The sequence below is a fragment of the Eumetopias jubatus genome, unplaced genomic scaffold (assembly GCF_037043125.1).
Source record: "Eumetopias jubatus isolate StellerSeaLion01/CBP00866 unplaced genomic scaffold, mEumJub1_p1.0 scaffold_16, whole genome shotgun sequence".
Taxonomy (NCBI): Eukaryota; Metazoa; Chordata; class Mammalia; order Carnivora; family Otariidae; genus Eumetopias; species Eumetopias jubatus.
The window spans coordinates 85,449,021-85,475,584 of record NW_028274822.1 but is presented as its reverse complement, the minus strand read 5'-3'; the positions used below and the strand labels follow the sequence as shown (position 1 = coordinate 85,475,584).

Genomic DNA, 26,564 nt, shown 5'->3' with positions numbered 1-26,564 from the left:
CAGTGGAGTTATTAAACACTATTGCTTTGGCCTTACTAGTCTTATAGCTACTTAACAAGGGTTTTGAGTTCTGAAAAAAATCAAGATTGTAATTTTAAACACAAGGCAGGGAGCCTAAACACTTTTTTATATTAACATGCTCGAATTGCATTTTCATTTTACTAGGCACATGGAAGAGTGCTTGGCTAGAGGGAAGTATGTTAGCTTATGGGGGAAGACTCCTGTGTCTCAGATTAAGAAGGGATTGTGTATTTATTGGCAAAACCTTCTTATTCATACTCTTCTTTTCAGAGTATGCTATTTTACCTTTTTTTGAGCTATATTTTTCTAAAGTTCATTTTTGTTGTGAAGTAGTTCATACATGCAAGTCAGAATGTTGCATGGAATCTGCCACCATTTGCTTTAGATCCTTGTTTGTTTTGCATGAGATTTTTTTTTGAAAAAGGAAACATTATAGGCAAGACAAGTGTGATCTTATTTTCCCCTTCCCAGCAATAATTACTACCATGAATTCAGTGTTTATCATTCTTATGCTCTGCCATCTTTATTTTTTTAAAGATTTTATTTATTTATTTGAGAGAGCAAGAATGAGAGAGAGAGCACATGAGAGCGGGAAGGGTCAGGGGGAGAAGCAGACTCCCTGCTGAGCAGGGAGTCTGATGTGGGACTCGATCCCAGGACTCCAGGATCATGACCTGAGCTGAAGGCAGTCGCTTAACCGACTGAGCCACCCAGGCACCCACGCTCTGCCATCTTTAAAAGGGTTTTTTTTCCTCCCCTGGTTGACAGAATAAAATAGGGAATGAAAAGTCCAGAGAGTCATTATTATTAAAAATTAAATGTTGTGGGGGTACCTGGGTGGTTCAGTCTGTTAAGCTTCCAACTCTTGGTTTGGGCTCAGGTCATGATCTCAGGGTTGTGGGATTGAGCCCCTCAGGGGACTCCTCGCTGAGTATGGAGTCTGCTTAATATTCTCTCTTGCCCTCAGCTCCTTCCTCCCTGCTCCTCATGTGCTCTCTTTCTAAAAAAAGAAAAATGTTGCGAAGTGGGGATATTTCTATTCCCGTCATGCTTTATTGTCTAAATTAACAAATGTAGGGGCGCCTGCATGGCTCAGTCGGTTAAGCGTCTGCCTTTGGCTCAGGTCATGGTCCCAGAGTCCTAGGATCAAGCCTCACAGGAAGTCTACTTCTCCTTCTGCCCTTCACCTCGCTTGTGCTCTCTTTCTCTCTCTCAAATAAATAAATAAAATCTTTAAAAAAATAAATTACCAAAGGTATTTCCAGAACCGCAAGTACAAAGTACCTGAGCCAGTTTGATTCTTGGTCAATAGTTTGTGAATGTGGGCTCAGCTTCAAAGCCGCAGGTGACACCTGAAGAGAGAAACAAGTTTGAGAGCCCTGATTCCTGGTGGACTTCACTGGGCTCTTCCTCTGAATCAGAGTCTCCAGAGGTGGAACTTGGGAATCTGTACTATTACACCAGTGGTTCTTATGGTCCGGCAAGTGATTTAGCATGCTGGTTAAATTATCAGCATCACCTGGAAAGTTTTTGAAAAACAGATGTCTGGGTTTCCTAGCTTACCAACTGGTGGTTCTAATGGGCAGAGAAGTGATTTAGTTTGCTGGTTCTTAAGCCTGTTTTAATTATCAGCATCACCTGGATGATTTTTAAAAACATAAATGCCTGGGTTTCATAGTCGCTTACCAAATCAGAGTCCTTGTAGGTAGAGCACAAACAGCACTTTCCAAGTGAGTCAGATGATTAGCTACTTTGGGGAAACCTCAGATTGAGAAGCATTCAAACTGACAGATTTTCACTTTATAGATTGCCCTCAAAGTGCAATAGGAAAAATAAAATAGACCTTTTGTATGAAATGGACTTTTGATACTTTGCAGTGGCAGGGGGCAGTCACTCCTTGCTGATGGAGAAGTTCTGCATCCTACCTCTTGTTTCTGTAGTTGCTGCTCTGTGTGTCTGTGACCTGACTCCAGCACAGTGTGACGTCAACTGCTGTTGTGATCCTGATTGCAGCTCCATGGATTTCAGTGTCTTTTCTGCCTGTTCAGTTCCGATTGTCATGTAAGTTGGTGATGCATGCAGTTTTGATGAAATTGGACCAAGATTATAAAATCTGGGGACAGAAAGTGAAAAATTTTCCAGGCTGAAAAACCCAAAGCTGGGTTTCTTGAATTTTGCATCATTCAGAAGCATGCTGTCCAAACCAATATGTAGAAGAGTATCTCTCCCTTATTTGCATCCTGCTGGATGATAGTGGAGGCAAAAGACAAGAGAGAGTGTACTTTGTTAAGAGTATAAGGAAATCTTTGTATTCAGATTGAATTACATTTCACTCTGATTTATAAACAGATAATGTGCATATTTTTGTATAAGTGAATTAGTCTCATGTATATAGCCTAGGGTGGAAAGTGCAGTTGAATTTTACAGCTTTTGTTGTGGACATAGTACTTGTAACAAAAAATTAGGAAAGCTTTGTTTACACTTTTCTGATGTGTAAATCTACCAGGAGTTCTCACAGTTCACCTTGCATAGGAGGACAGAGGAAAGTGATATTCCCAGTCTATTACAAGGTAAAGAAACAGTCTCCTCTGAATAATTGGTTTCTCGTAATTCAGACTTCAAAGGTCTTTGAAAAATACAGTACTTAAAAGAGGTTAATTTATTCGGGACGGGACCAATTATTATTCAGAGATAGCTAACTTAAATTTAGTCTTGTAGCAAATTGTAGCAATTGATACTTGGTAGATTGAATGCTTTTTGGAAATACAGTGTGTTTTTCCCACGAGAAACTTTTTTTTAAGATTTTAATTTGAGAGTGAGTGCACACACAGCATAAGGCGGGAGGAGGGGCAGGGGCAGGGGCAGAGGCAGGGGCAGGGGCAGGGGCAGAGGCAGAGGCAGGGGCAGAGAGAGAATCTCAAGCAGACTCCATTCCAGCTGTGGGGCTCATCTCACAACCCATGAGATCATCACCTGAGCCGAAATCAAGCGTCAGACACTTAACCAACTGAGCCACCCAGATGTCTCTTACGAGAAACTATATTACTGACCAACGGGAAATTGAATCTGCTTCTAATATTGTAAAAATGTTTGGAGAATGGTCTGTTGTAGTCAGAATATTTTTCTGGGTATCTGGACTACAGCGTGGTTCAATCTTTGTTAGAAATCATTCTGCTTTTCTGCCTTAAGTATCAAAAGCCTGAGAGTGAGATTTTGGCTCTATTCGAGATCATAATTTAGAATGTCATTTTTTCTTTTATTAGTCAACATTGAATTTTAGATATAGACTATTTAGAATGTGGGTCAGGAAGCTTTTTCTGTAAAAAGCCATATAATAAATATTTTAAGCTTTAGAGGCCAGTGGTCTCTGTTGCAACTTCCTCACCTCTACCATTGATGAGCCAAAGCAGCCATGTAAATGAATGGGCATGACTATGTTTCAGTCAATCTTCATTTACAAAATTAGGTGTGGTTTGTGGACCCCTCGTATAGAAGTTAGAGCTGAATCCATAGTGCCCTCAGGAAAGGACCTCAGAATTTTTTTGAGTTTTGCTTATGACTTTCTCCTAAAAAAGAAGTGTAGAAATAATGAAATCAAAATTAATAATCCCAATTAATTGATTATTCTCATTAGGTTCTAATTCATAAAAGGTTTGTTTACATCTGCTAAACTGTCAACAGCTAATCCTGTCATCTAATGATTTGTAAATTTATTGTTAAGATTATTGGATTAATGTCTGTTTTCTTCACTAGATGTAAACCTCACAAGAGCAAGGATAATATCCCTCGTGCCAGTAGTGCTTAGCAAACTCCTGCCACATAGTTGGCCCTCATTAGAAGTGAGTTGAATCAGTGAATGAATTTCTCCCCTCTACCCCTAACCAACCCTCTAGTATTCTCTTGACTTCTCTACCATTGTTCTCTCAGGCAGACACCTAGGCCAGAACCTGGTGGCTACCCTGACTCCTGCCTCTCCTTTGCCTTCTCACATCTAGCCTTCTTCCACACCACGCCTTACCTTTCACGAGCACCAGGGATGTAAGGTGAGCTGGATGCGGCCCTGCCCTCCAGGAGCTCATCGAGTAAGGGAGATAGAGGAGTGGGTGGCAGTTCTGCCCCAGCACTGAGACAGCTCAGAGGAGTAGCATCTAACCTAGGCAGTTGGGCTAGGGAAGACTTTCTAGAAAAGACAATCAGAGCTGGGTTCTGAAGGACAAGTGGGAATTGGCCAGCATGGAATCAGTGGAAGGCATTCTAGGTCAAGGGAGCTGCATGGCAGTCTTGGAGGTGAAGGAGTATGCTGTTGCTTTAACTGCAGTTAGCTCAGTGTGGCTGGAGAAGGGAGCTGAGAAGAGTGTGCCACAATGACAGGGGATCGATCTTGAGGGGCCTTGTGTGTATGCTGAGGGGTTTGGATTTTGTTCTGAATTCTGCAGGGTGCCAGGGAGTGAGGGGATTAGATTCCCATCTTAAGCAGTTCTCCGGCAGCATGGATGATGGGTCACAGGGGCTAAACCTGGTGGCAGGGAACTGAGTAAGAAACTGTTGCAGATACAGATGAATAGGTACCCCCCCCCACTGAAGGTCATGACTAGAGAAATACGCAGAACTGATACTGATCCACTGTGCGGGATTTGAGAGTGGGCAGACTGGAAGGGGAAGAGTAAGGTATCCCATTCTGCTGCATTCCTTCACGCTACCTCTTGTGTCTGTCCATTCCTACTCCCTCTGTATAAGCTCACACCTCATCTTGTCACTCACTTGCTAAAAAAAAAACCTTCAGAAGCTCTCATTACTTACAGACTCCTTAGCCTGGATTCAGATCCATCCCCAAACTGACAAATTCAGATCCTATTTCCTACTAACCTGCATCTTGAATCCTCCATGTAGCTTAACTTTGGTACTAGAGTTTTCTATACCGCACCAGTACATTACCCATCCTTGGCCAAGGCCATTCTTGCACTTGGATTAGCCATTCCTTCTTTGTCTGACTCCTGCGTATCCTTTAAGACGCAGTAGGCCTCATAAATTTTTTAGTGCTAGATGTTTTCTCATATACTAATATTTTTTCAAAAGTATTTTTTAGGGGTGCCTGGGTGGCTCAGGCGTTAAGCGTCTGCCTTCAGCTCAGGACATGATCCCAGGGTCCTGGGATCGAGCCCTGCATCGGGCTCCCCACTCAGCAGGAAGCCTGCTTCTCCCTCTCCCTCTGCCCCTGCTTGTGTTCTCTCTCTCACTGTGTCTCTCTCTGTCAAATAAATAAATAAAATCTTTAAAAAAAAAAAGTATTTTTTATGCCACAGTAATGACTGATAAGCCATTAGAACTTTACAGAGTTTTTGGAAAAGTGGCTACTTATAAGTTGATAGCTTCCTTATACTTCAGCAATAACCATCAAAAAATATAATGGAAATGGATCCTATTCATAACACCCAATAGAAATGTCACATAAGAAAAAACTTAAGGGATGCCTGGGTGGCTCCATCAGTTAAGCGTCTGCCTTCGGCTCAGGTCATGATCCTGGGGTCCTGGGATCGAGTCCCACATTGACCTCCTTGCTCAGCAGGGAGCCTGCTTCTCCCTCTGCCTGCCACTCCCCCTGCTTGTGCTCTTTCTGACAAATAAATAAAATCTTTAAAAAAAAAAAAGAACTGGGGCACCTGGGTGGCTCAGTCGTTAAGCGTCTGCCTTCGGCTCGGGTCATGGTCCCAGTGTCCTGGGATCGAGCCCCGCATTGGGCTCTCTGCTCAGCGGGAAGCCTTGTTCTCCCTCTCCCACTCCCCCTGCTTGTGTTCCCTCTCTCACTGTCTCTCTTTGTCAAATAAATAAAGAAAATCTTAAAAAAAAAATTAAATACTTAGAATTTATGTGAAGAAAACTTGAAGTATAGTGAGAGACAGAACATTTGAATAAATGGAGGAACTTATGTGGTGGGATAGAAAGAATTATTATGTAAACTAACTTATAGAAACTTAATGTATAAGTGTAATTCCAGTCAGGTGGGGGAAGGATAATGCATCAAAATGATTCTGTATGACAAAAAACACCGTAAAATTGAAAGGTTGAAAACAGGGATAAAATATTTACAACTCATGATACTCAAAGGAGATTCTTAAAGATATGGATTCTCACAAACCATTGAGAAGATATTCTATTTTCTTTGAGAAGTCAAACATTTTAATAAAAAATGGTCAGTAGATATGAAGAAGCACCTTACTGAAGAAGAGATACCAATGAGCAATAACCATATGGAAAAATGCTTTAGCTCCCTAGTAAATGAGAAAATTCAAATTAAAATGAGATAACAGATTTTTGCCCATGAAATTGGCAAAGGGTAGAAATTGGATAGTATCTATTCTTGGCAAGAATACAGGGACCTAGGCACTCTTACTGTGGTATTGGTGAGCATGCATCTTCCTTTTCTGGAGGGAGATCTGGCAGTATGTCTCAGAAGCCTTGAACAACACACCTACCTTTGATCCAGCAATTCCACTTCAGGGAACATAGCCCAAGAAAATAGCTGGAGACATTCATAAAGATATATGTGCAAGGATGATGTGATAGCATTATATGTAATTGGGGAAAACTAGAAATAGCCCGAACCAACAGCAGAGAATTGGCTAAAAAAAATTGGAGAATCTTAATAAGTTGGTATACAATGAAGCCATTTCGTATAATATTGCAAAAACATATCGATGACATGGGAAATATTGGGGCAATACATACTGAGAGAAGGCTTTAAAGCATTAGGTAGATTATGATCCCTTTTTTGATACATCTCTATTTCAACACCATATCTGTATCAAATTGATTAGTTTGTCAAGTCTGGGATTGGTTGAAGTCTTGATTGTATCCTAACTTTTAAGCCCCCAGACTTCCAGATGACTTCACATTTTCTGATTCTCACAGTCCTTTGAAGTCCGCTTTATTCTAAAGACAAGGAATTTTGGATCCATTTTGGGTACTTACAAACAATCTGAAGTTCTGCAAAATTTTATATGATTGATTGTGTCAGAATACAGGGATTGTGTTTACGGGGTTCATTTACATCAAAATTATACCCTGATCTTTATTCCATACTTGACAAGATTTCCTTAAAGGTTATTCTACTTGTCTTAATATTTTCCCTGTTAGAGGAAAAAGTTTCAAATGCCAAACATTTTAACACTGAATAAACTAAATAAAAATGGATTCAGTTCTAACATCACGCTTTCATAAATATCTTCCATGTAGCTGTTAACATAGTACAGTGCAGGCATCTGACAGTTTTAAAATAATCTAGCTAAGATTGTGTGCATATGCCTTAAAATTTTGTACTATTATTTTTTAATTTTCAGGGGCGATAGTCAGTTTTGTAGTCAGAAAGCAGCCATCTACTCATTGAATTTTACAGCAAATCCACCTCAAAGGGTATTTAAACTTGTCAACCGGATTAATCCATCTATATTCTGCATTCATATTACAAACTGTAAGTATTTGATGGTGATATGCTTTGAGAAGCACTGGAAAGTTTTTCTTTAAAAAGTTCTTTTATAAAGGGGGCACCTGGGTGGCCCATTTGGTTAAGCGTCTGCCTTTGGCTCAGGTCATGATCCTGGGGTCCTGGGATCAAGTCCCACATCAGGCTCTCTGCTCACCGGGGAGTCTGCTTCTCCCTCTCCCTCTCCCTGCTACTCTGCCTACCTGTGCTTTCTCTCTCTCTGTCAAATAAATAAAATGTTTTTTTTTTTTTAAGTTCTTTTATGGAAAAATGTCTTAGTTAGATTTAAAGCAATAATTTTGTGGTTTGGCTAAGGTGCATCTTCTGAGGCTGTTTCACAGGCCACTGCAAGTAACTTTATAGACCTGTGGGCATGAGCATTTTCTATAAAACTAATGTGCTTATGTAGTTGTTTTTGGAAATCTCATGCTTTATTTCACTGGTGTTTATAATATGTAGACACACATAGGAATCTAGGTTTATTTAAGTTGTGTGTGTGTGTGTGTGTGTGTGTGTGTATAATTTTTTTTAATTTCCTCATGGTTTAATGGTTGAAAATCAGGTTGAGCTTTGGTTTCAATTTCCTTTTTTCTCTTTTATTTTTACTAAGAATATTTGCATAAAAACAAGATCTTTATTTTTATCTCAGCATTTAGCTCAAATAGGTGTCTAGATCCAAAGTACATGTAAGTTTAAAATGTTAACAAGATATCTAAGATCAGAGATATATTTATGGTTTTATCAGTTAAGCTTCATCATCTTTTCAGAACATCTTTATATTTTGAATTTGTTCCCTTGCAGTTGAAAACTAGGCAAATGCTCTTTGATTTTTTGGGGGGTGGGGAGAGAAAGGAAGGGGGAGGGGCAGAAGGAGAGAGCGAGAGAACCTTAAGCAGGTTCCCAGGATGGACACGGAGCTCAATCTCACAATCCTGAGATCATGACCTGAGATGAAATCAAGAGTGGAACACTTAACCAACTGAGCCACCCTGAGCCACCCAGTGCTCTGGGATTTGTAATCTAAAGTAAGGACTGGTTAGTCATTGTCAAGTTCTATGACGTAACACCAGGCAAGTGAACATACCAGCCCATTTCCTCTTTCTCCCAAGATGTTCTATACACAGCCACATTATTCTCCTGGGCTTTGGTTTGGAGGTGGCTGTGTGAGGGTAGAAAAAAATCATTTGTCCCTGTGGCCATCTTCAGAGAGGTTTGCCTTAGAGGTTAATGTAGCAGGCTTCTCAGTCCATGGGCTGGAGAAAGATTGGTTATTATTGGCTTCTGTTGTGCTGTTTGCCTGCAGGCTTAGAAACCATTACTTCCACACTGTTAGAGAAGCAGGCCAAGTCTGGGGATCCTGTTTATTTAACAAGACTCAAGAAATTTGGGGTAAAGTAAATACGGAAAGAGACACTATTTTTTTCACATCAGCCTTAATGCTACTAAAAACTGTTTCAAAATATTGTTATATACATAATGTACATATTTATGTTGATTTAAAATACTTTTTCTAAAAAACAGATAAACCCGCGTTATCCTTTATTAATCCAGAAGTGCCTGATGAAAATAATTTTGATAAATTGATGAAAAAATCTGATGGTTTTGCCTTGAGTTCAGAATCAGAGATTTCTTTCGCAACCCAGTCGGACGTTCCAGCTACTGCTAAATATAAGGTGAGCCAAGAACTTGATTAAGTCCACTCATCTTGTTGCAAATATCCCATCCTTGTGAGTTAATTGTTCACTATCAAAACTGGCTTCCCCGAGACTGAATTCACATTATAGAGGGAAAAACTTAATGTTCATGCCTAGAAATCAAAGATCACAAAAATTAAAAATGAGTAGTTGAGTTGTAACATAGGGTTGAAAGTTGTTTATTCATTAGTAAGCCTGCTTTTGTCTCCGCAGAATTCTTTGTGCTTCTCTACCTCAAAAGACGCAGCAGAGTGCTTGAGTCATGCTTCTGGGGACACGGAGTGGATTGGTTGGGTGCCTGGTCCTCTTCTCAAAGCTATATTTAGTTTTACAGGTTTAGGAAGATATGTGCTATTTTATATCTATTCATTAGTAAACCTTTAAATGCGATATACATTAACTTTGAATAAGCTTCCGATTTTTTGGAAGCATCTTTAAAGAGAAGTAAAAAAGCACCATGTGCTAATTCTAAAAGTTAAAAGTATAGAGGTACATAAGATGGAAAGGCCCCTGTGTCCACTAAAATGCACATTGCAAATCACTGTTAACAGATTGGTTTATATTCCTGATTTTTAAATTAATCTATAAAAATACACATATAGTATTATACAGAAGTAGGGCTTATAGCTATCTACATTGTTCTGTAAGCTTCCTTTTTTATTCAGTGATAAATCTTAGGCATCTTCCCCTATCAATATAAAAGTTACCATTTCTTGCAGAGCTTTCCAGACATTACTTCACAGGACCCTGAAGGGGATACATCATTGTCCCCATTTAAAAGATAAGAAAAACTTCTGTATAGGAAAGTAACTTGTCAGAGCTACTGCTGGAGCTACATTTTACTGATACAAAGTATCCCTTCTATGTCTGTATCGGCTTTTATTATTGAGCCATTCCACTATTAACAGACATTTGTTTCCAGTTTTTCTATTATAAATAATCCACAATGAACATTCTTATAGACACTTATATGTTTGATTTAATTCTTAGATACCTTCCTATAACTGGATTAACTTAGTCAAAATGAATGGAAATTTAAAATATCCATATCAGATTGCCCTCTAGAAAGATTACAGGAGTTTAAACTCCCAGGTCCAGTGAAGGAGAGAGTTTGTTTCCCCATATCCTTGTTGGTACCAAAGCATTTGGATACTTTTTGAATTCAAGAAAATTGGTTGTATGCACAACAGCTGTAAATTTTGTTTTGAATATTGGGGAAAAGTTTCATGTAGTTTGGTTTTGGGAAAGAAGGCCCATCAGTGTTACGATTTTAACGTGTGCTGTATCTGTTATTTAAATAATTACTGCTGGGGTACCTGGGTGGCTCAGATGGTTGAGCATCTGCCTTCGGCTTGGGTCATGATCCCAGGGTCCTGGGATCGAGCTCCCCATAGGGATCCTGGCTCAGTGGGGAGCCTGCTTCTCCCTCTCCCTCTGCCTCTCTCCCTACTCATGCTCTCTCTTTCTCTATCTCTGTGTCTCAAATGAATAAAATCTTAAAAAAGAAAAGTAAATAATTATTGCTAGTAAAAAATAATTACCTTGGGGTACCTGGGTGCCTCAGTCAGTTGGGCATCTGCCTTCTACTCAGGTCATGATCCTAGGGTCCTGGTATCGAGCCCCACGTCAGGCACCCTGCTCAGTGGGGAGCCTGCTTCTGCCTCTCCAGCTCCCCTGCTTGTGCTCTCTCTCTCTCTGTCAAATAAATAAAATCTTAAAAAAAAAAAAAATTACCTTTCTCACCCCTGTTCTGGCCACCCAGTTCCTGTCTGCAGAGGCAGATACTATGTCAGCTTCTTATATACCTTTCCAGAGGAATTCTGTAACAAGCCTGCAGGGGTGCCTGGGTGGCTCAGTCGGTTAAGCATCTGACTCTTGATTTCAGCTCAGGTCATGATCTCAGGGTCATGAGATCAAGCCCTATGTAGGGTTCTGTACTCTGCCTGGGAGTCTGCTTGAGATTCCGTCTCCCTCTGCCCCTCTCCCTGCTTGCACACACACGTGCACGTGCGCGCTCTCTAAAATAAACGAATCTTAAAAAAAGCCTGCAAATAAAACAACATCACATACACAGAAACACATACCTTTGAAAGAAAGGGGTGGGGCAGCTGGGTGTAAGCTCCATGCAGGCAAAGACTGCATCTGTTTTTTGCTCATTACTGTGTTCCTGATGCTTGTAATGCTGCCTGGCACATGGTAGGTGTCCGGTAGGTGTTGCATGAATGCTTTCTTAGCACCATAATAGCTATTGGTTGGTCTCTCTGCAGTATGGGGCTCGTCTGCAGACTTCAGATTCATTTTTGAGATTTCCTTCTCCCCTTATGTCATCTCTGTGCACTGATGATAACCCTGCAGGTAAGACTGTGGGTGTTTTTCTTTCTGTCTATAAACAGAGTTTGCTCTTAGTTTGAATATATAGTAGTCATGATTAAACAGGCTTCATAACTGGAAACAGTCTTAGAGTTGAAAGAGGCCTCAGAGGTTATGCAGGTCAGATTGCCAACCACATCTTTTCTGCCATATGCAGTCACTGCTTGAGCACTTGTAGTGATAGGGAACTCACTACCTGAAACCAGCCTGCTCAGTTGTTTAACCCTTCTAGTTTTAGGGAAGTTCTTTCTCCACTGGAGCTAAAGTTTGTCAATAACTAATATTTATTAAGCACTTACCTTGGGCTTGCATGTGTTTTTCCATTTGATTGTCACAATAATCCCTGAAGGTCAGGTTATTCATTTTTTAGATGAGGAAACTGAGAAACATTCAGTCTTTTGCTCAGGCTCACTCAGGCAGTGGTGGAGCAGGGATGCAGCCCACACAGCCACCTCCCGCGGGACCTGCTTCTTTCAGGAGCATCACAGAATCTGTGGAGTAACTGTGTTGGCAGTGGGAGGCAGCAGGCGTGGTTCTCCGATCCTTAAGGCAGCACCACTCTGAAGAAGCTAGCTAAGGAGTGTATGGTGGCATGTGGCCTAACGAAACATCATTTCATATAGGAACGAAAGTGGATTCTGTTGAAAAGACACTCAACCCTGCTCACAATAGGAACAGTGTAAATTAAAACCAAACTGAGATACCATTTCCATGTAATGGATTGGCAAAGCTTAGGAAATTGAAGGCTCTGGAGAAGTAGGCCTTCATCTACATTGTTGGCGGGACTACAAATTGGTACAACCTCTGTGAAGAGCAGTTTAGCAATATGTGTCAAAATTGCAAATGAATATGCCCTTTGACCCATTGTTTTGCTTCTAGGAGTTGGTCCTACAGAATCTGGCCTGCTTGCAAAATAGTATATTGCAGCATTGTTTGTGATGGCAAAGCTAGAGACAACTTAAGTATCTGTTAATGTGAACTTGGTGAATAAATTATGACATATCCATAATAGAATACTAATTATCCCTGAAAGAAAAAAAAAAAAGGACGAGGAGGAAGCTCTTCATGTTCTAAGATAGCCTGAACTCCAAGATACATTGTTCAGTAAAAAAAGCGAAGGGTAGAATATATAGCATGTGTTTGTTTCCAAAAGGGGAAAGAAATACTAAAAATATATGTACACACGTGCTTTTATTTGCATAGAATATTTCAGAAAGATATACAACAAACTTGATGCTGGTTGTCTCTGGGGACAAGTAGTTGTCTCTGGTGGTGGCTGGGGGATGGGCGAGGGGGGGGACAAGTGTTGGAGAACACTCTCTTGCGCCTTTTGAATTTTGAATCGTGTGAGTGTATTACCTATTAAAAATAAAATTTTAAGTCCTTTTTTAAGCATGTTGTATATCTGTGTTATAACTAATTTTATGGTTTTACTTAGACTACAATTTTTTAGTTACCATGGGACAGTTGAAAAATTTCTTCTCTCTCATTTTTTTTCCCCTTGGGAATGTTATGATTTCCAGCATTTCTGGTGAACCAAGCTGTTAAGTGCACCAGAAGGATAAATTTGGAACAGTGTGAAGAAATTGAAGCCCTGGGCATGGCTTATTACAGCAGCCCTAAAATTTTGAGGGTAAGAATTATTTTGAAGTGAAACTTCTTTGTCAGAGTTGTTTTCTGTTCTTTGCACCCTTTTGAAGTATGACAAGTATAGAATAATTTCAGTACATGATTGACAACTCGTTTAAATTTTTCTTCTCTAGTTCTTTGGTATACTGATACCAAAGATATTGAAATAATCACTTAAAATTTTTATTTTTATATAGTTCATATTTGCTTTTATTCATTGTTTTGTTTTTTGGCTTTCATTCATTTTGATGGTAACCATTAATGTCTTTCTCCTGAATAAAGAAAGACTTTATTTAATAACTGAAAACTTTAGAAATTATAAAAACATCTTAATGTCTGTGACAGAAATGATCACATTAGCACCAAAAAGATACCTCTTTGAGAGACAGGCCAGAAAAGAATAGAAAATCCACTCTCTGGTTGGCAGATGAAATCAGCAGGAAGCAACAGGCAGGAAATAGGATTGCTGGTGAAGGAGAAGAGGTCACGGGAGGTCACTGCAGTATAGAGGCCCCTTCTTTCTGGTTGTAGTGACTGAAGCCTGAAGAGATAAGAGGCCACTGGCCCATTTGGGGGATGGCATGGAGGGTTGCAAGAGGTGAAGATTTTTTTCAATGATGAAAAACCGTATGATTACTGTGAACCCTCACCTCCTGATTTCCTTATTTTGGGGGGAACAGGAAAGGAGTAGGGTGGTCCATGATATCAGTATTCATCCAGACTGCAGTCTTCAGAATCAAGTTGAAGACTTTCCTCTCCTTTCCCATTCCCTCTTCCTCTCTTCTTATAAGTCAGCCACGTAGGCCTGTGAATTCTTCCAGTTATCTGACTTCTCATGGTGGTCCTGGAAATAGCCTGTCAGGCGTGCAGCCACAACTCTCTCAGCACTGGCCTCTCCAAGCATGTCTACTCAGCCCCCTCCCCAAAGCTCCCTTTGGCCCTGTAGGGTGTCTTGGGATGAGAAGTAAGGCTGGGGGAATTGGGGATGGGAAGTGAAGGAAGTGGAGGCCTTTGGAAGGAGTGCTCGGCTGTGTTGGGGAGGCAGGAGCTCGCCATTGAGGGGTTTGGGCTAGATGCAGGAAGAGCAGTTAGGAGGCATTGGAAATTGCCTGGGCCTGGGCCAGCAATGGTGGCCTTCCAGTGTGGACAGGCGCAGGAGGGTGACCAGAAGGCTAGGAGCCGCGTCTTTCCCACAGCGCTGTGTCACTGGTGACCATGTGGAAAGTACTGAATGAAGCAGGGAGACTTTCTGAGACCAGCTCCATGGGGCTGCTCTATTCTATTAAGCTTCCTATCTGAAGGAAATGAATATAGGAAAGGAAATAATTATGACATAGATATGAAAATACGTAGGCGGCAAGTCTTAAGGAAATTCTGTTTTCCTCTTTATGAAGTCTTTAATAAGATAATTATGCCCTTTAACCCATGGTCTGAAAAAGCAATACAAATGCTTCTCATTGTACTTAACAAAATTTGTTGTTTCTTTTTGTTTAGGTGCCTGGTTTAAGAACAAAGGCAGAGGTAAGAGTATTTCTTGATGGAAAGTAAAATAGTTTATGATGCACGGTCTTATTTCTAAACCTTTTGAGATGAATACACTTAGGATTACAAGGATACCTTACTGCGAGTCACAACATTTGCCAAAAGGCAAGCACTAATGAAATAGGGAAGCTCTTGTAGCAGCCGACTCTTTTGTAATTGCCATATGTACATCAGAAAGGATGAATACCCAGCTTTTACATCCACATGGATGGGACTGGAGGAGATGATGCTAAGTGAAATAAGTCGGGCAGAGAAAGTCAATTATCATATGGTTTCACTTATTTGTGGAACATCAGGACTAACATGGAGGACATTAGGAGAAGGAAGGGAAAAATGAAGGGGGGGAAATCAGGGGGAGAGATGAACCATGAGAGACTACAGACTCTGAGAAACAGGGTTTTAGAGGGGAGGGATGTGGGGGGATGGGTTAGCCTGGTGATGGGTATTAAGGAGGGCACGTACTGCATGGAGCACTGAGTGTTACACGAAAACAATGGATCGTGGATCACATCAAAAACTAATGATGTATGGTGAATAACATAACATGATAAAAAAAAGGGGGAGCAGATTTTCAAATTCCCCGTTTTCGAAGTTAGCACTTTTTTTCATATTTAAATGGCATAGCTGTGTTGACAGACAATGGGTGTGATTAGCTTCTGTGCTTTCCCCAGCATCCCTTGAGATCTTCTTGGTCTCTTGTCCAGAGAGCTGGCTAGCTCCCAAGGCGCTGTCTGTCCCGGGTAGAAGATAGAAACATCTTGCCCTGTGAATGTCCACACCTGTGTAGGGGTGGAACACTCCAGTATAGCTTCAGGGGTTGAGGTATGGGTGTAGGTTCTGTTGGACCCCAGCTCAGAGGTTCTGTCAGGCTGTGAGCAGGTGGCCAAGGTCTTTTTGTGGATATGTCAGAGCAAAGGAACATGGATCTACAATCCCTTATTTTTGGGTCTGTGAATACAGTCCCCAAGGAGGCCCAAGGCATTGATCTTGTCACAGTCTCCCAGAGCTTGTGGGATTGGCTGGCCTTGGTTCAAAATTCAGCTTTGCCATTATTTCCTCCTGTGACATGTGCCTCACTTCCCCAGTTTTCCAGCAGATGGTAAGTGTCTGCCCCAGAGGCCGATGTGAAGTTCCAGTGGGAGAATGCACATGTGCTCTGTGCAGCATCTGGCACCCAGGCAGCACTTGGGACAGTGGTACCTACTGTAACTGATTTCATTAAGTCTCAAGACACAAACATGTATTTGAGGTAGATACTTGTAAGGAAATAGTCATGTGAATTTGGACTTCACACTTGTGTGTGTGGGTCTGGATTTCCTCATCTGTGAAGGTGTCTTCAAACCTGTTTTAGTTGCAGAGTTTTTTCAAATGTGATCTCAAGCAGAACTCTCCCTAGTGTGTAACTTGGATTGAATCCAAAGCCCCTCGTTGAAGCAGGGGTGGGGCCTAGAGCCCTCTTCCTGCCCGGCCTTCCCATCTCTCTCCTTTTTGGTCCTTCTGAGGAATCCTATGGCTCCCAGGAACCCAGTTTGAAAACCATATAATAGACTAGCTCTCAAATACCTCCAACCTCTAGAAAGTGCTTTGATTCTACCATTCAAAACTTGATCTGGGGGGGGCAGCAACCCTATCTGCCTTGTCCAGGATATATCTGCAATGCTAAGGTAGTGCCTCGTATGTATTGGGCACTCAGTGGGTTATGTGTTAATTGAGTGAATGCCTAGGAGATCGGTTCAATCAAGCAATCAAGCATCCTCACCTGTTGTGAGGATGATGGGATGTTATGGAAAGGCATGTACTGTGTGCCATACACTGTTCTAAGTCCCGTGCATGTTTGAAGTCCGTTAAGTTGTCTCAGCAAGCCTAGGAGGTAGGTACTGTTGTTGTCACTCCCTGGCACATGAGTTACAGAGCAATGAATTAGCTTGCTCAAGGCTACCCAGTGGGGAAGTGGCAGAGTTGGGACAGGGATCCCCAAAGACCTTACTCTCAACCATGACACTGGACGAGCTGTACTGTGTGCCAAGCTTCAAACACATTTTTTCTTCGCAACCTGTGGCCATGCAATCAGGAAGTGACGGACTGGGGCTTATAACTCAGATCTGTGTGATACTAGAGCTTGTGCTCTAACGGACAACATGTCAACTCAGAGATTTGCTTAAAGTTTTTTTTAAAAAGTAACTTCCAAGATTTGTTAGATGATGAATATAAAAATTGGATCCAGGTTCCTCATTCCACAGCCTGTTAAGATTGCCTGGAATCAGTTAATATTTATTGAACTGTCCATGAAAGAAGTTATGGCTCTGTAATTTCATTGTTAAGTATCCTTTAGTTCTTTGCCACAGGATAGTGTGGAAATGGGATATGGCTGAATGGGACATTCAGGAAACCAGAGTAGCCCTACCATTTTCATTCTGTGACCATTCCAGTGGCTGTTGATAGACCAGAGCAGCTCTTTCCACCTACACTCATCCATCCGTCTTTCCAAAGCTTGTCTAACCTGGACCCTTTGGTTTCTGCCAAGCACACCCCCCCATACCACTGGAACGGCTCTGTCAGAGGCTGGTCTGGAAGGGTGTGCATTTTCTTGGAACCCTGCATTATTGCTGAACCGGGGATCAGTAGGTTCAGATAAAGGAATCCAGGGTTGTCTTTTTTTTTTTTTTTTTTAAAGATTTTATTTATTTATTTGAGAGAGAGTGAGAGAGAGCACGAGAGGGAAGAGGGTCAGAGGGAGAAGCAGACTCCCCGCTGAGCAGGGAGCCCGATGTGGGACTCGATCCCGGGACTCCAGGATCATGACCTGAGCCGAAGGCAGTCGCCCAACCAACTGAGCCACCCAGGCGCCCTCCAGGGTTGTCTTTTGAGGATGTAAACTGAAGAGCTCATGAACTCGTAGCAAGGGACTCCCTCTGTAGCTCTTAAACCGATCCATAGGGCTTGTTATGCAGAGGGTATTGTGGTGATTGGTGTTGCCCTTCTGCCACTCTTGTCACATGACGGCTTGTCTTTGCCTCTGAACCATGTCACGTTCTTAGAGGTTTGACTTAAATGGAGAGTCACAGGTCTTCTTGGTCATGGGAGCATGGTACACAATTGAGGGCAAAGTTCAAAGCAATATAAACAACTAGATACAAGGTAGATTCCTTCCTAAACGGTGGTTTCTAAGTGCTGACATTTAGTGCAAATGTCACATTTGTCATACAGTATGAAGAGGCCCAACTCCCTAGAGGGTTGAGTCATTTAAAGGATTGCCCGCTGCTTGTCATTCTGCTGCCAGTGGCCATAAATGAAAGATGTCCTTTAATAGCATTGGGTTATTCAGGACTTCCTGATTCTGCTTGAAAGACTTGTCTCTGTTTTCTCTTCCCGTGATCCCACCACCTAGTGTGTATGTGTAAGGGTGTGTGTAGAAGTTGTGCATGAATTGGGTCAAGCCTATGTTTAGGGAGGGTGTGGGGATTAGGGGGGTGTGTCCTGGGACTATGGAGCACGTGCACATGTGTGTACGGAGCGAGTGCATTGATCGGTAGGAGCCGTGCTGTGGAGGGGAGCGTATACACCTGTTGGGTGATACGATGGAGTTGTGAGTGTGTGTGAATGTTTGAGATACAATTCACATACCCTAAAACTCACCATTTTTAAGTGTACAATTCAGTGGTTTTTAGTGTGTTCACAGGGTTGTGCAACCATCACCACTACCTAATTCCAGAACATTTTCATCACCTCAGAAAGAATGCCTGTGCTTATTAGCAGGCACTCCTCATTCTTCTCCAGTCGTCTCCCTCAGCCTCTGGGCAACCACTGATCTACTTTCTGTCTCTGTGGATTTGCCTGTTCTAGACATTTCCTGTAAATGGGATCATGTAATATGTGACCTTTTGTGTCTGGCTTCTTTCACTTAGCATGTTTTCAAGATTCATCTGTGTGGTGGAATGAATCTGCCCTTTATATCATTTTATGGATGAATAATATTCTTTTATATGGATATACTATATTTTATTTTTCCATTTATCAGTTGATGGACATTTGCATTGTTTTCAGTTTCTGGCTGTTATGAATGCTGCTGTGAACATTTGTGTATAAGTTTTTGTGTGAACGTAGGTTTTCAGAGAGAACCACTTTTAAAGCTGTGGTTATATTCTCTAGTATTTCCTATTTAAAGGATGTACATATAAATACCTGTATTTTTGCGAGTATACAGTTAGAGTGTGCATATTGTTCTGTTGTGTGTTTTTCCCTGCTTGGCAGTGTATTTGCAGAGGTTTGTCTTCAGGTTCTCATCACTGTGACTCATTCATCTCTGTTGGACAGTGTCCTTAGTGAGCCAGCTCTCCTTTGCTTTGCAGATCCCTATCACTGTTCAGTCCGTCCTCATTCAGTCTCTGAATAAAACACTAACCGGACTGGAGGACTCGCTGGTATTGAACCAGACTCTTGTCGAGGCTGGGGATGTTAAAATCTGCACTAATGTCGTTCTTGAGGTAGGTACCCGATTTGGCTTGGAAAGCTGAGTCTGTGTGTGGCAGACTCAAGCTGCATGGTCCTGAGGGGGTAACTGGACGCCCTCCAAAGGGGGTTCTGGCCTCTTCTGAGGTACTGGTGTTCTTGGCTTGCCCTCCTACTTGCCGGTACACCGTGCTTCCTTAAGTAGGGTCTCTGAAATAATTCCGTGTGATTTTTCTCCACAAACCTAGAGACTTTCACGAATATGTCAGAATTTGTTTTTTGTTGCTTTTGTTTTAACACATTTCCTCTGCAGAGATTGATCACACTCTGTTCAAACCTGCTGATTTGGAATTCATATAACTAGGTACAGAGAGGCTCAAATGACCCTGTCAGCTGGGGGTGGTGCTGAGGCGTTACCTCCCGAAATCTGATGGGACAGGAGAAAAAAGCTTCTGCGAGCGGAGAAATGGGAAAGGATTTGCCTCCTCTGTGTATTTGGAGTTACTGATGCAGTGGGCACAGGTGTATGTGGAGTGCCGTTTTGTTTTCAGGTCAAATACAGCCTCACATACACAGAGGCAGGTGAGATAGCGCAGGCTGGCCTTGCTCTCCTTCTGGGGACAGTGAGCGGGCCAGTGGTTCCACTCGAGCAGAAGTTTGAAATTCATTTTATTCAGGTAAGTTTGATCACTTTTGTACACATATTTAATCACAAGTAAAAAAATAACTTCCTAGTGAAAAAAAATCTGTTTAGAAGTCTTACCATCTATCCACTTGTACTAAACAAAGGGCTTTATGTAGCATGTGTTTGTAACAAAATCAGGCAGAGTCCTTGTATCTTTTTCCTTTCTGGGAATAAGATTCTCTTCCATACAAGCTCATTCTTTTATAGAATGATGTACTCCTACACTCAGCAGATATATTTATAGTTCTGAGTAGGGGGAGAAATTCTTTCATTTGTTGGAAATCCCAGATTTTACTGTGAAAAGCATTTTATTTTCACCCTATTTCCTTATTAAAATGAGAATTATTGGGGGCATTTCTGCATTGTCTTTCAGCAAAATACAAAGCCAGTTCCTCTCAGTGGAAACCCTGGTTATGTTGTGGGGCTCCCATTAGCTGCTGGATTTCAGCCTCAGAAGGGATATCCTTTTTGGTTCTGTGGAGAGGGCTGATTTCCCTGTCCACGTGTGTGTTTATTGCTGAGAGTCCTGTCGGCTGGAGGTTTGTTTTGGCCAGGACTTCTCTGGGTGGCTCTGGTGGGTGGTGGGTCTGTTGCACAGCAGATGGGGCCTTGTGGACACTGGTGGTTGGGAGTGGAACAGCATGGCCCAGGAAAATGTTTTATAATGAAAATCTTAGGACAGAAAAGTTGACAGACTTTTAGATATATTTAATTACATACTCAAGCAGAAACTCTTAAATTTAGTAATTTCGGAAAATTTGGAATGATTTTGGAGGAACAGTTTCTGAGGAGTTTTCTTCTGAGAATCTACTACTCTAGGAAAATAGAACTATTTTCTGTTCTGTCCTGGGAAATGACTGTCAAGATCGCAGAGGCCCGGAGAAGGGTTATTTGGGTTTCACTCCTGTCTCATGTCACACATTTGTCACTGTGTCCTGAGAATCAGACTGCCTTAGTACTGGGTGATTGTCCCTTAACTTTCTATGAATATCTGGGATTATTCAGACCACGAACAGATTTGGACAACTTACTATTCTTCGTAGCACAGCTGAGCAAGACTGCTTAGCAGTTGAGGGGATCCGGACCCCAGTATTATTTGGTTATGATATGCAGTCTGGCTGTAAACTAAGGTAAGAGAGGAACTTGCTGCTTTTGGAACTTGTCTGTGTTGATCAGAAAACAAAGCATTCCTACTCCTCCCCGTTTTAATCAAACCTCTGCATCAGCCAGCGAGCGCCTGTGAAAGCCACAGTGTGACCTGTTAGCACCAGTGACAGTACTTTTTTGTTTTCTAATTTTAATTTTCACAACCATAAACCATTTGTCGTGATTCAAAGGAAAACTGTTGCAATCATTTTTCTTATCAGACGTGGCAGGGTAAAAATCCCAAGGCTTTTATAGGTCTTAAGGTTGCACAGCACTTGAGTTCACAGTAAAAATTCTTTGCTTGAAAGTCCTTCCTGTATTTCTGAATTTTAATATATGTAGTGCAACAAACCCAGTGAGAAGCCTGAATGTGATCTCTGTGTTTATCTTTTTGGTATTAAGCGTATATAGAGTGTAAAATATCAAACGGCCCTGCATGGCTTATTATAAAGACACCAGCTCTTACCCTCATTTCCCCCACTCTGCAGGTGATCACTTGCAACTCCTGTAGCTGAGTTTTTGGAAATTTACTCCCAAATCTGTCAATAACCTATATGTAATACTATTTCCTCACACTTTGGTTTTATGAATTGTTGAGTTCCCACTGTGGAAGGCAAGGATTTGGCTCTTTCCCCTTTCTTCCCCTACCCTGCCGTCCAGTCACTTCCCATCCCTACTTCCCCCCAGGGTAATTACATCATTGTTTTGGTTAGACCAACAGATACTATTTATATTATTGGTTCTGATCCCTTTAGACCAGAATTTCTCAGAGGGTGTTCCTTGGATTACATTTCTAAAGAGTCAGTAGGGCTATGTCTGTGGTCCAATTAATATGTTTGAGGAACACCAAATTAAAGTTAAAAACACGATTCCTTACTGTAAGGACTTCTCAGAGACCTTATATGCCAGTGTGCTGCAGGAGGGGCATGGGCATGCAATATTTCCCAAATTTTTGGCCACAGAACTCTTCTTGTACAGAGCCTCTCAGTGGAACACAGTTTGGGAAACATTGTTTTGTTTCTCCCTGGCCAACCAGGATTTCTCAGAGTTAGAGACACTTTGGCTTTTGTCATATAATGTTTGGAGAGAGAGAAAATAAAGCAACTGGAGAGGGCATGCGTGTTGTTGAGGCCTGTGAGAACTGTTGGAATGAACAACAGCTCCATTCCATCGACCTTTTTTTCCTTCCCAAAAGACTGCCCAAAGCCATCACGTGCCAGCTCGCAGTGCAGAAAGTGAAAAGCCTCCTGAAGGGCCAAGGCTTCCCAGATTATGTGGCCCCTTTTGGAAATTCCCAGGCCCAGGATGTGCTGGACTGGGTACCGGTCCACTTCATCACCCAGGCATCCCACATGAAGGTAAAGGGGAAGCTGAAGGCCATGTGCCAGTGGTCTCTCCTCCTCCCACTGCTCCTCCGCCCTGTGGGGAGGTAGAGGCAGAGGCAGCTGGGGGAGCCACCTGTTGAGGCCGAGGGCTCTGGGTAGGAACTCGGGCTTTGTTATCAGATGGGCCTGGGTCTTGAACACTGATTTTGCGCTTTGTTAGCCCTCTCGCCTTTGAGGGTTTGAGCCTGTTTCCTCATCTGTGAAATAGGGAATGAGAGCTATATAGTGTCAGCCTCGTGGGGTTGTTGAGTTAAACGAGGTAACATTTGTGGGGCCTAGTGGTTGCTCCAAACATGGGGACTCACCACCATCCTGACTGTTCCCATGATCATTGTTGGTGTGACATGAGGCATCATGATAGGACAGTGTGTGAAGACTGTGGCAGAAAGTGAGACTCCTCCTGTCCACATCACTGCCCCAGCCATTGTTCCCTGGTCTATAAAGGCAGCCCGCATGTGAGAGCTTTCAATTCCAAAGTTCCCCAAAGAGTTTAATGGAAGTTGACATCCTACAAAGAGGTTCCTGATCACACGTGATTCCTCTGCCCACCTTTTTCTTTTGTCTCAGCGTCAGAGTGTGGGCTGGTCCCCGTCACTGGAGGCGTCACTGGAGGCGTGCTCTCCATCTTATCCTTTAATTGCCCAGCTTTTGTGTCGCAGCTTCTCAGGCCTCTCATTTATCTGCTTAGCATATTTATAGCAGGCGGACAATGGGGGTGAGCACCCGCTCTCCAGCTCTGATCCGGCCCTCCTCCTCCGGAGTCCCCAGCAGAGAACCAGTATTACTCAGTCCCTGCTGTTCAGCTGCTCAGTCTTGGCTCAACACTGCCGCCTCAGTGAACCAGCCACATCGCTTCTGGCTTCTCAGAGATAGGTTAAGACACTGTTACTACCCCCTCAGAAGGGAAGACAGGTTGGGAGGAGGGGCAGTGCGGACATTCGCATTTTCAGGGTCTGTGCGGGGGCAGGGAGCTCAGAGGGCCCGGGGCGGGTTTTGTACCTACCTTGCGGGGAACTCTGGTGGCAGCAGACCCGCACACAGGTGCCAGGCCCAGCTTCCCTGGGCTGCTTGTTGCCTCTTCTCCAGCCTGCAGCCTTCCTAAGAGGCAGTTCCCAGCTAAGGAGTTCCACCAGTGCCTTTTTGGCAGCCACCAAATTTAGCAGGCTTGCTTGCTAGCTTTTCATGCCCTGAAGAGGCATATTTTAAAAAGCTTGTTGTGGGGAAATTTCAAACAGACACAGAAGTAGAGTATTACAGTGGAATTCCTTCTACCTGTTGTGCTGCTTCAGCGGTCCTCACATTTGCCAACAAACGTGAAGGCAGGGAAAGGGTTGGGAAGGTCCCCTCGGCCGCTCTTCCCTGGGGCAGAGGCCTCAGGCCCGCTCCCAGGTCTCCAGCCTGCGCTCACGCAGAGGCGCTGCTCTCGGCTCACACGGAGAGTTAGTATCTTTGACAACTTACAGACTTGGCTGTGTACCGCCGTGTAACAGCTTAATCGCCAAGTGATGAAATTAGAGAAAGCATTTACATTTCCTCCGGGTGCATTTTAACGTGATACGCAATTAGGTTTAATTTCTGTGACTCCTGCCATCCCCCCGCCCCCATGCCGGCTGCTCCCCTCAAGAATCTCTGAGCTGGATGAAGTTGGGGCCCAAGGTTCCATGGTTTGGTGTTGGGATCGCCACAACTTCCAAGTAATGCTGGCCTCTAGAAACAGGAGACGTTGGAAAAATGCTGTTTTCGGTGTTAAAATATTTCTGGAGCATCGAGTACTTTAAAATATGTGCTGTCAGCTGTTTTTATCTGAACTTCTAGAGTCTCTTCACTGTCTTGTTCAGAACATTTTGTATTACGTGAAACATTTTATAATTAAAACTCTGAACTGCAGATTAAGTTTGACATGAGGTTGTGTAATGTTCAGATTGATTAATGGCATTTTGTTGTGTAGGATTCTTGCCAGTTCCCGGTCGCTTTGGTGATAGAAGTGAAGTGGACTAAATACGGGTCCTTACTGAACCCACAAGCTAAAATAGTAAATGTGACTGCAAGTCTCCTCTCATCCTCCTTTCCTGAGGTAGGTCTAACTTGGGTTTCAAGGTGTAGGTTAAGACATAAGTCCAGACAAAACTCAAGCGTGATAGTGAAATTTATTTTGTGAAAAAATTGAAATTTAATCTGAATTCTTAAAACAATTCAGCATTTTCTTTTATTAGAGAAAACCCACTGACAACAGTTGAATTGACACTAGCATTCTTGTTTAGATTTGATCTTTAAAATTCTTTGAAAATGGAGTTGTGGCCAACATTGGTGGGTTAGGACAACCTAGGTAAAAACTCTCTCACCCAAGTGAGCGGCTGAGGAGGCCTCCGCATGCCTAGGAGATGCACTGACCGCGTCGGGGTGTGAGGAAGGTTCCGGAACGTGGCCTGTCCCAGCTTTGTTATCCCAAGCACAGGAGCACACACTGGAAGGCAGGGCTTGCAACACTCTTTTTATTACAGACCAACTCAGGAAATGAGAGGACGGTTCTCATTTCCACTGCGGTTGCTTTTGTGGATGCATCTGCACCTGCGGAGGCAGGCTTCAGAGCTCAGCCAACCATCGATGCCAGGCTGCCATTTGATTTCTTCTTTCCGTTTGTTTGACGTAAGTTGTTAATTACCTCTAGAATCGAGTGCTCTGGGGCCTGGGCTCCCTTGGAGACATCCTGGTATTCTACCTCTGACCCATGGGGTTACCCTCAGACCACACACTTCCCCTCTTCACTCACTCCCCTCCTTTTGGAAATTTTATTCTCCTTGGTTTGACCTTAGAATGGGGCACCATCTGGTCTTGGTGATTTCCAGTATTGTCAGCCACGTAGGTCATGTGCGGAAACCAAATTGCACCTTTGGGAAGATTGTAAAGGGGACAGACCCAGAAGTAGCACAGGTGTCGAGGGTTTATCCAGTTTATGCATCCTCTTCTTCAGTGTGAGTTCTTTTTAAAATACTCATTGTAGTTCAGGTTTTCTTTCCTTTTCAGGCCCCGTGGGAATGAATACAAAAATAGCAAAGTATTGTATATAAAATCATGCGTGCGAGTAGAGTACTCGGCCTCCTGAGGGGATCTTCCCCCAGTGTCATCTTCATTACATGGAGTCTTGGGTCTAATTGCTGTTTCGGTGGCAGGCACTGGAGCTCTCCATCTCGTGGGCTGTATGGGATGCCACAGAGCAGTTCCAAGCAGTTGATGCTGGAAAGAATAGAGTAGGAGGGCCCGAGGGAAGGAGTTTCTTTTATACGTTAATTGTACAGTAATTGAGAAAAATGTTGTCGGGTGGCAGAACAAGGTAGAGCCAGTTAGAAGCTGGAGGCTGCAGAGGAGGAATCTGCACGAAGAGGAGCTATTGAGACCAGCTTAAGAAGATAAGACTTTTCTAGAATGGGCTAGTAGCTAAGGTAGCTTTTTTTCTTTTGTCTTTCAGAGTGCTCATATGAAATGATGCACTGGTTCCTCATACATGCGAAATGTGAAAAGTACATTTGATGAGATTAAATTTTCTATACAACTAGTAGTTGTCCAACTTTGTCCTTCATTTTAAGCAAGAGTCAAGTGTTTAACATGAGAAAATATAGTTTGTGATACACTGTGATAGGGGGTGAGAATGGGATGGGGAAGCTCTTGGTCACACCAAGAAAGAGCGCGCCTTCCCACAGACTTTCCTCCTCAGCCCCCCAGAATCTGAGCTGGGTGGGGGTGAGGCAAAGGCATCAAACCAAACCTCTCCCCGAAATGGCCCCGGGAGGGGCAGCTGTCTTTCTCGTCAGCGGCACAAGCCTGTGAGGCAAGGGTCTTCTCTTCGGGATGGAGCAGGCGCATGTCTAGTTGACCTCAGCAAGAAGTCCGTGCTGTTTCAGTAGCTTGTTCAGCCTTTCAATTTCTCGTTCCTATCATTACAAAAGCAGATAACTCAGTTTACCTTCTGCACCTCACCAGGGATGTGGGAATCATTCAGTGGGCCCCAAGGGCGCAAAGCTGAATGAACGCTACGCTCCCCGTGGAGTCTGCCAGCAGAGCCCTGGGTCTAGTGGGTGCTGGAGTGACAAGAGGGCCTCAGTGGAGGGGTACCTGGCACAGCTCTGGGGAAGGAGGCGATGCTAATCTGCAAGAACAAGGAAGAC

General features: G+C 42.9%; 2 protein-coding genes across 20 annotated transcripts in view; one reads left to right on the top strand and one right to left on the bottom strand.

Moving 5' to 3' along the window:
* Positions 1-26,564, top strand: part of TCTN1 (tectonic family member 1) — a 45,614-nt gene that overhangs the window by 2,062 nt on the left and 16,988 nt on the right. For 4 of the 15 annotated variants that reach the window (XM_088019460.1, XM_088019467.1, XM_088019469.1 and 1 more), the window contains 14 exons: positions 1,962-2,082; positions 7,359-7,489; positions 9,023-9,174; positions 11,463-11,550; positions 13,089-13,198; positions 14,689-14,715; positions 19,086-19,220; positions 19,737-19,862; positions 20,244-20,331; positions 20,862-21,000; positions 22,212-22,374; positions 24,350-24,475; positions 24,903-25,047; positions 25,868-25,954. In XM_088019460.1, the coding sequence (XP_087875586.1) occupies positions 1,962-2,082; positions 7,359-7,489; positions 9,023-9,174; positions 11,463-11,550; positions 13,089-13,198; positions 14,689-14,715; positions 19,086-19,220; positions 19,737-19,862; positions 20,244-20,331; positions 20,862-21,000; positions 22,212-22,374; positions 24,350-24,475; positions 24,903-25,046 (1,550 nt within the window). In that variant the 3' untranslated portion in view covers position 25,047; positions 25,868-25,954. Of the gene's footprint in view, positions 1-1,961; positions 2,083-3,774; positions 3,861-7,358; positions 7,490-9,022; positions 9,175-11,462; positions 11,551-13,088; positions 13,199-14,688; positions 14,716-19,085; positions 19,221-19,736; positions 19,863-20,243; positions 20,332-20,861; positions 21,001-22,211; positions 22,375-24,349; positions 24,476-24,902; positions 25,955-26,564 lie in introns of those variants that run through there. The other 11 variants (XR_015766962.1, XM_088019463.1, XM_088019462.1 and 8 more) reach the window with 9 other exon arrangements.
* Positions 24,530-26,564, bottom strand: part of HVCN1 (hydrogen voltage gated channel 1) — a 34,599-nt gene continuing 32,564 nt past the window's right edge. For 3 of the 5 annotated variants that reach the window (XM_028116630.2, XM_088019474.1, XM_028116629.2), the window contains exon 9: positions 24,530-26,330. In XM_028116630.2, the coding sequence (XP_027972431.1) occupies positions 26,265-26,330 (66 nt within the window). In that variant the 3' untranslated portion in view covers positions 24,530-26,264. The remainder of the gene's footprint in view (positions 26,331-26,564) is intronic. The other 2 variants (XM_028116631.2, XM_028116632.2) reach the window with 1 other exon arrangement.